This window comes from Symphalangus syndactylus, chromosome 2, assembly GCF_028878055.3.
Source record: "Symphalangus syndactylus isolate Jambi chromosome 2, NHGRI_mSymSyn1-v2.1_pri, whole genome shotgun sequence".
Taxonomy (NCBI): Eukaryota; Metazoa; Chordata; class Mammalia; order Primates; family Hylobatidae; genus Symphalangus; species Symphalangus syndactylus.
Window position 1 is genome coordinate 88,812,193 of NC_072424.2, and position 13,315 is coordinate 88,825,507.

Consider the following 13,315-nt stretch of genomic DNA (forward strand, 5'->3'; position numbering starts at 1 on the left):
TGGCGTTACGCGCAGCTTCCGGTTCCGCCTGTTCTGGCGCACGTAATCTCCGGGTGCACGTGCATCCCCCCTGGTTAAGAGTTGCAGGTAGCGGTAGCGATGGACACTCTGGATCGAGTTGTGTAAGTGCGCTGGGTCTCAGTCCCGGGGAAGGTTGGGGTGAAAGGGTCCCGTGATGGGGGTGGTACTGTCTCGGCCTCTCACTCTTCCTGGTTACCCCTCTTCTTGCGTGGGTGGGGGCCGATCGATCACCAGCCCAGGTCTTCCTCAGCGCGAGCTGCTTGCCAGGAGACACTGGGGAAGCTCTCAAGTGAGAGCCGTGGGATGGGATGTGGGATTGAAGCGTTGGCCGCTTTTATCCTAGCCAGTTGAAAAACGTCTGACTTCCGAAGTATGAGACAGATGATAGAGTGGGGTTAAGAACACAGCCCTCGGAATCCGACAGATCTGAGTGACAGTCTGGCGCGCCCACTTAAAGCTTTGTGACTTTGGGTCATTAAATATCTCTAAATCTCAGTTTACTCTGTAAAATAGCATTCACCATAGTCATACTTCATAGAGCTGTGAGGGTTAGTTTCGAGAATGTATGTAGAGCCTTTGCTGCAGCACGTAGAAATGTTCATTAGTTTTTTCTTTTCCTTCCAACTTTGTACACTCCTCTGAGTTATCCTTGAATGATACCTGTTTTAAATTTGTTCAAGAATATTTATTGTGCTAAACAGCCCTGCTGTTACTTGCTGTGGTTTTCTTGCTATTTACCTAGGTTAACATGTATCCAAAACGACAGTTTTAGTCATTCAGAGATTTTGCACACCTGCTATGCCTCTAGCTGTTTGGACTACAAAGAGTAGTTTACTAGGTATTGGGACTAGTTCACACCTTAATTGGGAGCAGCAGCTAATAAAACATGTTAATTGCTATTTGCATTTGTTGCTGTTTAATGAGATACAAAAGATAGAATAATTTGTATCTTTATCAACCAGTAAATGATTAGAAGCTTTATATGTGACATTATATCTGGAGCAGTATTTTAAAAATCGACATGGGAAACTAAAGTGTATGTATAGTCTCTTTTTCTTACCAAAGTGTCCATGGGACTGGACGAGGGAGGGTCATAATTATTTGGGAGGATGAATTCTTTCAGTAGATGGCAGAGAACTGTCTGAAAAGCAAGGTGCTCATTGTAGAGGAAGCAGAGGTGAAGCCCCTCTTTTGAACAGAAATGTATAAAAACATGTCACTCCTACTGTCACTTCATAAAGTCAGAATAATGAATTATTTTCCCTTCATATTTTACAGGGTAATTGGTCTAGACGAATTTTTAAATCTAGCTTTAAAAAAAATTTTTGTTTTTGAGTCAGGGTATCACTCTGTCACCCCAGGCTGGAGTGCAGTAGCCCGATCACAGCTCACTGCAGCCTCGACCTCCCCGGGATCAAGCAGTCCTACCTCAGCCTGCCGAGTAGCTGGGACTATAGGCGCGCACCACCACAGCTAACTTTTGTATTTTTTGTAGAGACAGGGTTTTGCAATGTTGCCCAGGCTGGTCTCGAACTTCTGGGCTCAGTGATCCGTCCACCTTGGCCTCCTAGAGTGTTTTTATTACAGGCTGTGAGCCACCGCCCAGCCCTAGCTCATTTTAAAAATTGGCTTGTTTACTTGCTGTGTGATCTTGGGCACATTACCTGTCTGTTCAATTGCCTCATCTGTAAAGTGAAGAAGAGAATTGTAACTCGCACGTGGAGGCTCACGCCTGTAATCCCAGCACTTTGGGAGGCTGAGGCGGGTGGATCACGAGGTCAGGAGATCGAGACCATCCTGGCTAACACGGTGAAACCCTGTCTGTACTAAAAATACAAAAAATTAGCCAGGGGTGGTGGAGGGCGCCTGTAGTCCCAGCTACTCAGGAGGCTGAGGCAGGAGAATGGCGTGAACCCGGGAGGCGGAGCTTGCAGTGAGCCTAGATTGCTCCACTGCACTCCAGCCTGGGCGACAGAGCAAGACTCTGTCTCAAAAAAAAAAATAAATAAATAAATAAAAAAGAACTGTAACTCTCAGGATTGTGGTGAAGATTAAGCCTTAACAGAGTGACTCCATGTAAACATCAGCCTTATTATTCCCCATTGTTGGCAATAATGTTGGCATTCTCAGCAATGATGTTGGAGTGCAACAGTGTATACTTCCTGGCAGGCATTGTGGTCTTAAACCTAAAGGAAGATAAGCAGTCATTAGTCTTATGTTTAGTAAATGTCCACAGGTTGATCAGCAGTTGATGCTCAGTTCTTTGTATTAGGGTACAGGATACAGTTTGACTACTTAAAGTTGGAAGAAAAAAGTTTGAAGAAAAAAGAAGAGTAAGAAAAAGTAAGAGTAAGAAAAAAACAGTGACAGTATTTACTTGAGCCTTTTATTTTTTACTTAAAAAAAAGATTTGAAAGAGCAGTAATAAAAGAATGGTGGGAATATAAAAATGAAAGCTTTTTTTTTAAAAGCTATCAAAACACTTATTTAACAATAATAAGGAAATATCTTTTACTAATATCTCCCAAAAAAGTGAGATTTTGGCCGGGCCTTGTGGCTCGCACCTGTAACCCCAGCACTTTGGGAGGCCGAGGCGAGCGGATCACCTGAGGTCAGTAGTTCAAGAATAGCCTGACCAACATGGCGAAACCCTGCCTCTGCTAAAAATACAAAAATTACCTGGGCGTGGTGGTGTGTGCCTGTAATCCTAGCTACTCGGGAGGCTGAGGCAGGAGAATTGCTTGAACCCAGGAAGTGGAGGTTGCAGTGAGCCAAGATTGTGCCATCACTCTCCAGCCTGGGTGACAGAGTGAGACATCATCTCAAAAAACAAAACAAACAAACAAAAAAAAACAGAAAGTGAGATTTTTTTTAAGGGTGGAATCCTAAGTGACAAATATGTTTTAAAGAATTTTCATGTTAGTTAAGTCATGGCTTTGCAATGTGAGGAAAATGTTTAAATAGTTATGAATTGTGCTTTTCTGAACAGAAAGCCCAAAACGAAAAGAGCCAAGAGATTCCTTGAGAAGAGAGAACCGAAACTCAATGAAAATATTAAAAATGCCATGCTGATTAAAGGGGGAAATGCAAATGCAACAGTGACACAAGTACTTAAAGATGTGGTAAGTATATATACTTAATCTTTAAAAGGTATTGAAGTCATTTTAGAATTTTCAGCATGCTAGGTTGGGCTGCCGGAGAAATACATAGATAAGCTTGCCTTACCATAAGAACTACTAGTCTTAGAGAAGAGCTAAAGTCGGGGGTTTATTTACCTTGCGTGGCACCTTTTCTTGAAGCAACTAGTTTTCTTAGTAAATTTTATTATTATTTTTTAGGAGCACAGGTAGGTCTGGTAGAGTGAAGGTCTCCCTTAGTAAATTTAAACTGTTTTCAATTACTAGAATTTGGCTTTCTTACATTTTAGGAAAAAATCTAATTTGTAAAGAGAAGTAACTGCATATTGCTGTATATTTAGTCATTCAACAACACCAGTTACTGTGCCTTTGCTGGGAATTAATAGGTGAGACACAGTTCTTTCACTGAACTTAGAGAAATAGACATGTAAAAAGTTCTCACATTGTGCTGTGCTGGAGGCATGGACAGGGTAGCATGGGAAACAGTTAAAATCACATAGGGGAGGCCAGGCACAATGGTTCACGCCTGTAATCCCAGCACTTTGGGAGGCCGAGGCAGGAGGATCATGAAGTCAGAAGTTCGAGACCAGCCTGGCCAACATGGTGAAACCCCATCTCTACTAAAAATACAAAAATTAGCTGGATGTGGTGGCAGGCACCTGTAGTCCCAGCTGCTCGGGAGGCTGAGGCAGGAGAATCACCTGAACCTGGGAGGTGGAGGTCACAGTCAGCCGAGATCGTGCCACTGCACTCCAGCCTGAGTGACAGAGACTCCATTTCAAAAAAAAAAAATCACATAGGGGGACCCCCACACAGGGTAGGTTCCCCCAGAGATAACACTTCAGCTTCATTTTGAAGGAGAAGTTGGTGCAAGAAGTGGGAGAGAAAGAGAAGACCCTCTGAGGCTGAGAAAGAAGTTTGTGCAAAAGGGAGTATGAAGGAGCATTGATGCATTTGGAGAACTATAAATAATTGGGCATGGCCAAAGGAGAGTGGGCTAGATGAGGCCAGAAGAGGAGGCATGGGTCATATAGTAACATGAAGTTTGAATTCTAATCTGAAAGCTCCGTGTAGTCATTGAAAGATATTAAGCAAGAGATACCATCAGTCCTTTTAATTGGCTTGATTAGAGAGGGTTGAGAGCAAATGTAGGAAACTAAGCCATTGCTGCCAGCTAGGTGAAGAGTATCTGGAGTCCAGTGGTGGCAATGAAAATGAGAAATGACCAGAAAGAATAGATGTTGAGGATAGAAGAGTTGGGAACTAGTGAAAAGTATGACTTCCCAGGTTTTTGGCTTAAGTGCCTGATGGGCAGTAATGCCAATTAGAAAATGTATCAAGTGGAGCAGGTTTGGAGGGAAAGGTGAAAGTTTCAGTTTGGGACATGTAATTTAAGTAATGAAAATAAAAGCTTTGTTTTTTCTATCTCTGTAGCCTAGTGTAGAGCCCAGTGTCTGGACATAGTAGGTACTCAATATATATGTAATCAATGAAAGAAAGGCATAGTATGGGCCAGGCGCAGTGGCTCACACCTGTAATCCCAGCACTTTGGGAGGCCAAGGTGGGCTGATCCGGGGTCAGGAGTTCGAGACCAGCCTGGCTAACACAGTGAAATCCCATCTCTACTAAAAATGCAAAAATTAGCCAGGCATGGTGGTGGGCGCCTGTAATCCCAGCTACTTGGGAGGCTGAGGCAGGAGAATCTGCTTGGACCTGGGAGATGGAGGTTGGAGTGAGCTGAGACCATGCCATCGCACTTACTCCAGCCTGGGCAACAGCAAGACTCCATCTCAAAAAAAAAAAAAAAGCATAGTATGTGGAGATATCTAGTAGGTTATTTGACTAATTAGGCCTTGAGTACAGCCAATAGATCTTTGAATTAAATCAATTAAATAATTGAATACATTTTTGTTGTTGTTATTGAGGTGGAGTCTCACACTGTTGCCCAGGCTGAAGTGCAGTGGTGCCATCTTGGCTTACTGCAACCTCTGACTCCCGGGTTCAGGCGACTCTCCTGCCTCTAGCCTCCCGAGTAGCTGGGAGCCACCACACCCAGCTAATTTCTGTGTTCTTTTTTTTTTTTTGAGACGGAGTCTCGCTCTGTCGCCCAGGCTGGAGTGCAGTGGTGCAATCTTGGCTCACTGCAAGCTCCGCCTCCCAGGTTCACGCCATTCTCCTGCCTCAGCCTCTCCGAGTAGCTGGGACTACAGGCGCCCGCCACCACGCCCGGCTAATTTTTTGTATTTTTAGTAGAGACGGGGTTTCACCGTGGTCTCGATCTCCTGACCTCGTGATCCGCCCGCCTCGGCCTCCCAAAGTGCTGGGATTACAAGCGTGAGCCACCGCGCCCGGCCTTTCTGTGTTCTTTTAGTAGAGACAGGGTTTCACCATGTTGGCCAGGCTGGTCACAAACTCCTGACCTGACGTGATCTGTCCGCCTCGGCCTCCCAAAGTGCTGAGATTACAGGAGTGAGCCACCATGGCTGGCGTTGAATACATTTTAAACTTGACCAAACTCTATGTGTGATAAGCATAGTCAATTCAGATGTCTGAATGCCTTATGTAGGCCCATCCCTTTTTTGAAATGTTTGAATGTCATTGTGCTAACGGGACACTGTCCCTTTCCTTCTAGTATCTATCAGCACAATGACCCTGCATGTTTAAGTAAGCTTTAAAAGCAGCACAATATTACAGATTACTACAATAATTAAAATTCATCATGATGACTCTGAGTCATCAAGAAGAGGTGGCAATGTTTATTATACGGAAACAGGGAAATAGTTGGCCAAGAATCATCAAAAGTTTTAGTACTTAAAAACGTAGATTTTACTGTTGCATTTTCTTTGTTCACCAACTCTGATAGTTGATGAATGATTATTATACCTTATTTTTCATTGTTTCCCTCATTTACCCATTTCTCTAATGCAAGGTAGTACAGTACCTGATGACATCTTTGTTTTCTCTATGATAGAGCAGTACTGGCCATACAAGTAATAAATGATTATAGGCCAGGTGTGGTGGCCCACACCTGTAATCCCAGCACTTTGAGAGGCTGAGGTGGGAGGATCACTTAAGCCCAGGACAACAGCCTGGACAACAAAGTAAGACCCCATCTCTATAAATTAAATTTTAAAAAATAATAAAATACAGCCTGGACAACATGGTGAAATCCCATCTCCACTCAAAATACAAAAATTAGCTGGGTGTGGTGCATGTGTCTTTACTTGGGAGGCTGAGATGGGAGGATCACCTGAGCCCTGGAGTTTCAGGCTATAGTAAGCTTTAATCACGCCATTGCACTCCAGGCTGGGCAACAGAGTGAGACCCTGTCTCAAAAATAAATAAATAAAATAAAATGAATGATTATTTGTGGATAGGTAGAACTAGGAAAAAAATGAACATTGAATAATAGGCATTTTTTAAAGAGCTGTGTTTAACCCCTGGCTAGTGTTCTGGTTGTCATTATTGTGACTGTTTCTAAGTTTTCTGATCTCCACACAACATTATTTCAATCTATAAGCCTTTCGTGATAGAATTTATTTTTTCTGTTTTTGTTTACTACTTTTTTTTCTGAGACAGGGTCTCACTCTATCACCAGAGCTGGAGTGCAGTGGTGCAATCACGGTTCACCACAGCCTCGAATTCCTGAGCTCCGGTGATCCTTCCGCCTCAGTCTCCCAAGTAGCTGGGACTGCAGACATGCACCACTATGCCCGGCTAATTTTGCAGTTTTTTGTAGAGACAGGGTTTTGCCATATTGCCCAGGCTGGTCTCGAACTCCTGGGTTTGAGTGATCTGCCTTGTCCTCCCAAAGTGTTGGGATTACAGGCGTGAGCCACTGCACCTGGCATTGTTTCCCTAGAGAGAGACTGGACTAAGTCGAGTTTAAAGAAATGAAGGAAATTGTTTAAGTTTGATAGACTATTTACAGGGCATAGAAACTTTTAAATAGGAAAGTCTAGTCCAAGAATATTAAGCTTATGTTTCAAGTTACTGTAAGTGATGAAAAGGGAGCCAGGCAGAAGTCCTCAGAATAAGATTGAGGCCCCAGAGCAATCTTGGAGAGTGACTGTTATGATGCCTTATTTTTATTTCTGCTTTTCAGAATGTGTTTTGAAAGCTATAAATTTTGTTTTACAGTATGCACTGAAAAAACCATATGGTGTGCTATATAAAAAGTAAGTCATGATTTCTTTTACTGTATTTTAAATGATTTTGTTTCATTATAAAAGTAACCACTTTATGGAAGATTTGGAAAACAAAAACTTTTTTTAAAGATATTAAAATTCCTTACAGTTATTAATATTGTAATTTCTTTCTTTTGGTCTGTTTTTTTCATTTGTATTGAATGTCCTTGCATAGTTGTAACCATAGCATATATATTTTATTTTGAAATACAGATTTACAGAAAAGTGCAAAAATAATGCAGAATTCCCATATACCCTTCGCCTGGCTTCCCCTAATGTTACATCTTGCATAACCATAATGCAATGATGGTGCTAATAAATTAACACCAATTCACTCATGTTAATCAAATGACAGACATATTTGATTAGCACCAGTTTTTTTTTCCTTCTTTTGAGACCGAGTCCTGTTGTCGCCCAGCTGGAGTGCAGTGGCATGATCTCTGCTCACTACAACCTCCAACTCTGGGTTCAAGCAATTCATCTGCCTTGGCCTCCCATGTAGCTAGGATTATAGGCACGTGCCACCACGCCTGGCTAATTTCTGTGTGTGTGTTTTTTTTTTTTTTTTTTTTTTTGAGACGGAGTCTAGCTCTGTTGCCAAGCTGGAGTGCAGTGGCATGATCTCACCTCACTTCAACCTCTGACTCCCTGGTTCAAGTGATTCTCCTGCCTCAGCCTCCCGAGTTGGCATCACAGGCATGCACCTCCATGCCCAGCTCATTTTTGTATTTTTAATAGAGATGGGGTTTCACCATGTTGGCCAGGCTGGTCTCAAACTTCTGACTTTAGGTGATCTGCTTGCCTCGGCCTCCCGAAGTGCTGGGATTACAGGCGTGAGCCACCGCGCCTGGCCCAGTTTTTTTTTTTCTTTCTTTTCTTTTTTTTTTTTTTAAAACAAAGTTTCACTCTTGTTGCCCAGGCTGGACTGCAGTGGCGTGATCTAAGGTCACTGCAACCCCCGCCTCCTGGGTTCAAGCAATTCTCTTGCCTCAACCTCCGGAGTAACTGGGATTACGGGCATGCGCCACTATGCCCGGCTAATTTTGTATTTTTAGTAGAGATGGGATTTCTCCATGTTGGTCAGGCTGGTCTTGAACTCCCGACCTCGGGTGATCCGCCCACCTCGGCCTCCCAAAGTGCTAGGATTACAGGCGTGAGCCACCGTGCCCGGCCCTAGTTTTCCTTTTAATACTCTTTTTCTCTTCCAGGATCCCATGCTGCATTTAGTTTTCATGCCTCCTTAGTCTTCTCCAATTTGTGACAGTTCCATAGTCTTTCCTTTGATGACCTTGACATTTTTGACAAGTACTTGTCAGTTATTTTGTAAATTGTCCCTCAATTTGGGTTTAAATTTTCTCATGAATTGATTGAGGTTATGCATGTTTGTCAAGAACGCTACAAAAATGTTGTGCTTTCCTCATATATTCTTCTGGATTATAATCCAGTGTTCCTAATTTTGTTGCTTAAATTGTTCTGTTTGGCAATTGGGAACCCCCCCTTTTGTTTGTTTGTTTGTTTTTTTAATATGAGACGGAGTCTCTTTCACCCAGGCTGGAGTGCAGTGGTGCGACCTCAGCTCACCACAACCTCTGGCTCCTGAGTTCAAGCGATTCTCCTGCCTCAGCCACCTGAGTAGCTGGGATTACAGGTGCCCGGCTAATTTTTGTATTTTTAGTAGAGACAGGGTTTCACCATGTTGGCCAGGCTGGTCTCAAACTCCTGACCTCAGGTGATCCACCAGCTTCAGCCTCCCAAAGTGCTGGGATTACAGGCGTAAGCCACTGCTCCCAGCTGGGAACTCTTTTACGTTGGTTCCTATGACCTTTCAACATGCCTCCTGTTTTTGAGCACTTCCTTACTTTCTAACATCACAAAATTCTCTGGGTTCATCTTGTCTTTTTCCTTACCACAGCCCTGGAATAAGCTACAGTCATCCCTCAGTATCTGTGGGCGATGGGTTCCAGAAACCTCCCCTTATTAAAATCTGGGTATGCTCATCTCTTACATAAAATGGCCTAGTATTTGCATGTAACCCACACATATCCTCCTGTATACTTTTTTTAAAAAATGCTTCCCATAAAAGTAAGTTGCATATACTTTAAATCATCTCTCGATTACTTATAATATCTAATATAATGTAAATGCTGTGTAAATAGTTATAATGCTGTATTTTCTGGTTTATCCTGCTTTTTATTATTCTTTTTTCTCTTAATTTCTTAACTTTTTTTTAGAGATGGGGTCTCACTGTCACCTAGGCTGGAGTGCAGTGGCATGATCATATTTCACTGTTGTGAGCCACTGTGCTCAGCGGCCCCCCCCCCTTTTTTTTTAACACACTTTCTTTGTCTGTTGAATACTGTCAATCTGTGGTTGGTCAAATCAATCCATGGATGCAGAAGGATGCAGAATCCATAGGTACAGAGGACTATTTATTTTCCACGAGCCTATAAACTCCATGAAAGCAAGCATCTTCTTTGATGTAGTAGTATAGCATCACTAGCTCCTAGAATGGTAGCCTGGCATATAACAGGCACTGAATAAATATTTGAATGAATGAATATCCTTTCAATTTTTTTATCATCTGAATATAAAATTACCTTAATATGTTGTATATACTTATTTAGATTATTAAAATTGTCACTTTTTTGATATTAGGAAAAATATTACAAGACCTTTTGAGGATCAGACATCACTGGTAAGTACAATAATCTTTATGATTTAAGAAAGCATATAAGTAGTAATTATTCACTAATTCATTTGTACTCTGAATTTGTGATTTTTCAAACATTAGAAGTCATCCTGTGTGAGGGAATTTTGGTGTAAAATGGAGAGGAAATACTTTAAAAAATATCTATGGATCTTTCATTTCACTATGGCTGGGAAATGTGTTATTCATTGCCTGCAAATATATTGATAAAATTTTTAAAACTTGGCCAGGCACGGTGGCTCACACCTGTAATCCCAGCACTTTGGGAGGCCAAGGCAGGTGGATCACCTAAGATTGGGAGTTCAAGACCAGCCTGACCAACATGGAAAACCATCTCTACGAAAAATACAAAAAAAATTAGCCGAGCGTGGTGGCACATGCCTGTAATCCCAGCTACTAAGGTGCCTGAGGCAGGATAATCACTTGAACCTGGGAGGCAGAGGTTTCGGTGAGCCGAGATTGCACCATTGCACTCCAGCCTGGGCAACAAGAGTGAAACTCTGGCTCAAAAAAAAAATATTTAAAACTTGAGTTGCATTTAAAAGACATAATGAGTTTTCAAAAGGAAGTTTGTTATAGATCTATTTTTATAAAGCAAGTTTGAGTTTTAAAAATATGACTCTTCCTTCAGATGTCTTTACTTTTTTTTTTTTGAAGATTGGGTCTTGCTGTATTGCCCAGGCTGATCTCAAGCTCCTGAGCTCAAGCAATCCTCCTGCCTCAGTCTCCCAAGTAGATGGGACTACAGGTGTACACCATCACACCCAGCTTGGATACTTCTAAAACAAGGAACACTACCTGAATTATTGCTAACAGATGTCAGTTGCTTTCCTAGAGTTAATCAGATTCTTATTTGAGTGTATAGTTAACCAAAACTAAATGAAAAAACTGGTAAGTGAAATCAAAGATTTTTTATAGTAAATGGAGAATGCTGAATGGACTTTCAGTATGTGATGATATTGGTTTCTTCCTTAAGAAAATCATCGGGGCCAGACATAGTAGCTCACACCTGTAATCCCAGCACTTTGGGAGGCCAAGGCAGGAGGATCGCTTGAGCCTAGGAGTTCGAGACTGGCTTGGAAAATGTAGCAAGACCCTGTCTCTATTTTAAAAATCAAAATAAAAATAACTTAATATGATTATGTTTTCTTGATAGGAACCCATTGTTTATTTTGAAATAGGGTCTGGCTCTGTTGCCTAAGCTGGAGTGCATTGGAATGATCTCTGCTCACTGCAGTCTCCACCTCCCAGACTCAAGCCATTCTCCCATGTCAGAAGCAGGGACTACAGGTGCACGACACGATGCCTGGCTAATTTTTGTAGAGACAGGGCTTTGCCATGTTGCCCAATCTGGTTTTAAACTCCTGAGCTCAAATGATCTGCCCGCCTTGGCCTCCTAAAGTGCTGGGATTATGGGTGTGAGCCATCACACCCAACCAGGAACCCATTATTTGTTGTTGGTTTTTTCTTAAGCTCACTTGACCTTTTTGATGTTTTTTTCTTTTAGTTAGTGAATTTAAGAGAAAGAAATTAATCTCAATGATTAATTAGATTAAAATCTAATAATCTTATTGTAACTAACTGCAGTGAAGATTATATTAAGATAGTATTGGTAAAATGCATTTTACTCAGTTTTTTTCAAATTACTTTTATTTGTCTCATGTTTTTTACAGTCATTTGTTGAAGAGCTCATGAAAGTAAAAATATAAGATTTATCTCAGAATTCTCTCTTTCATATACCACTTAATCAAGGCCTGGTTTTGTTTTTGTGATACCGTAATGCTTTTAGTTGCATGACCACTTTGTGGCAGTGTTACATAGTGAAAGCTGTAGCACTTGAGCTTTTTTAGTCTAGTGTTGATATAACAGCTTTTCTTACACTTGAGGTTGTGACATTCCCTCTCTTTGATCTCCCACCTCCAGATATAGGATATATTTATTAGCTATCTGAATCCCAGACCTACAGAGCTCAAAATGGCTATGGAAGGAGTGGTTATGTTGGAAATAATGGTCAATTTTCTCCTCCTGACCCTCTCCACACTTTTTTTTCACTACAATCTTGGAGAAATGAGTTTTGCTGCTTTAGAACAGGGGTTGGCAAAAATATACTACTTGCAGACCAAATCCCTCTTTGTGTGAGGCTCATGAGCTAAGAATGGTTTTTACATTTTTAAAGAGTTGGTTAGGCTGGGCGTGGTGGCTCATGCCTGTAATCCCAGCGCTTTGGGAGGCCAAGGCGTGTGGATCATCTAAGGTCAGGAGTTCGAGACCAGCCTGACCAACATGGATAAACCCAGTCTCTATTAAAAATACAAAATTAGTCAGGCGTGGTGGCACATGCCTGTAATCCCAGCTACTCGGGAGGCGAGGCAGGAGAATCGCTTGAACCCGGGAGGCGGAGGTTGCGGTGAGCTGAGATTGCAGCATTGCACTGCAGCCTGGGCAACAAGAGTGAAACTCCGTCTCAATTAAAAAAAAAAAGAGTTGGTTAGGCTGGACACTGTGGTTCATACCTCTCATCCCATTGTTTTGGTAGGATGAAGTGGGAGGATTGCATGAGGCCAGGATTTCTAGACCAGCCTAGGCAACATACTGAGAGCCCATCTCTTAAAAAAATTAAAAAATTGGCAGGAAATGGTGGTGGGAGCCCAAGTACTAACTATCTGGGAGACTGAGGGTGGAGGATCAGCTAAGTGCAGCAGTTTGAGGTTATAGTGAGCCACGATTGCACCACAGCACTTTTAGCCTGGGCAACAGAGTGAGACCCTGTCTCACAAAAAAAAGAAGAGTGGGATAAAAACAAAACAAAAGGATGAGCCTAAAATATTTATTATATGGCTTTTTGCAGGTAATTTGACTACCCCGTTCTAGAATTTTAAGAAATAAAAAGCAGACTTTGTGGAGAATGGGATGAGTTTATATACACACACACACACACACACACACACACACACACACACGAGTAGGTATGTATATAAAACACTCAAGTATATATGAAGGGTGTTTTATGGAAAGCTTTGAGATGTTAGTCGTACCATGAGAATGTTTTTAAAATTTTAAGAAAGTAATTCCATTGATTTAGACATACAAAATGTATATTTTAATTGAGACGGGGTCTCACTCTGTCACCCAGGCTTGAGTGCTATGGCGCCATCTCAGCTCACTGCAACCTCCGCCTCCCAGGTTCAAGTGATCCTCCCACCTCAGTCTCCTGAGTAGCTGGGACCACAGGTGCATACCAGCATACCCGGATTTTTTTGTAT

At 42.0% G+C, this 13,315-nt stretch overlaps 1 protein-coding gene across 2 annotated transcripts in view; it reads left to right on the forward strand.

Moving 5' to 3' along the window:
• Nucleotides 1-7: 7 nt before the first annotated feature.
• RPF2 (ribosome production factor 2 homolog) overlaps nucleotides 8-13,315 on the forward strand; it is a 43,034-nt gene continuing 29,726 nt past the window's right edge. The window contains exons 1-4 of one of the 2 annotated variants that reach the window (XM_055261504.2): nucleotides 8-122; nucleotides 3,011-3,143; nucleotides 7,299-7,336; nucleotides 10,001-10,040. In XM_055261504.2, the coding sequence (XP_055117479.1) occupies nucleotides 100-122; nucleotides 3,011-3,143; nucleotides 7,299-7,336; nucleotides 10,001-10,040 (234 nt within the window). In that variant the 5' untranslated portion in view covers nucleotides 8-99. Of the gene's footprint in view, nucleotides 123-1,038; nucleotides 1,058-3,010; nucleotides 3,144-7,298; nucleotides 7,337-10,000; nucleotides 10,041-13,315 lie in introns of those variants that run through there. The other variant, XM_055261523.2, reaches the window with a different exon arrangement.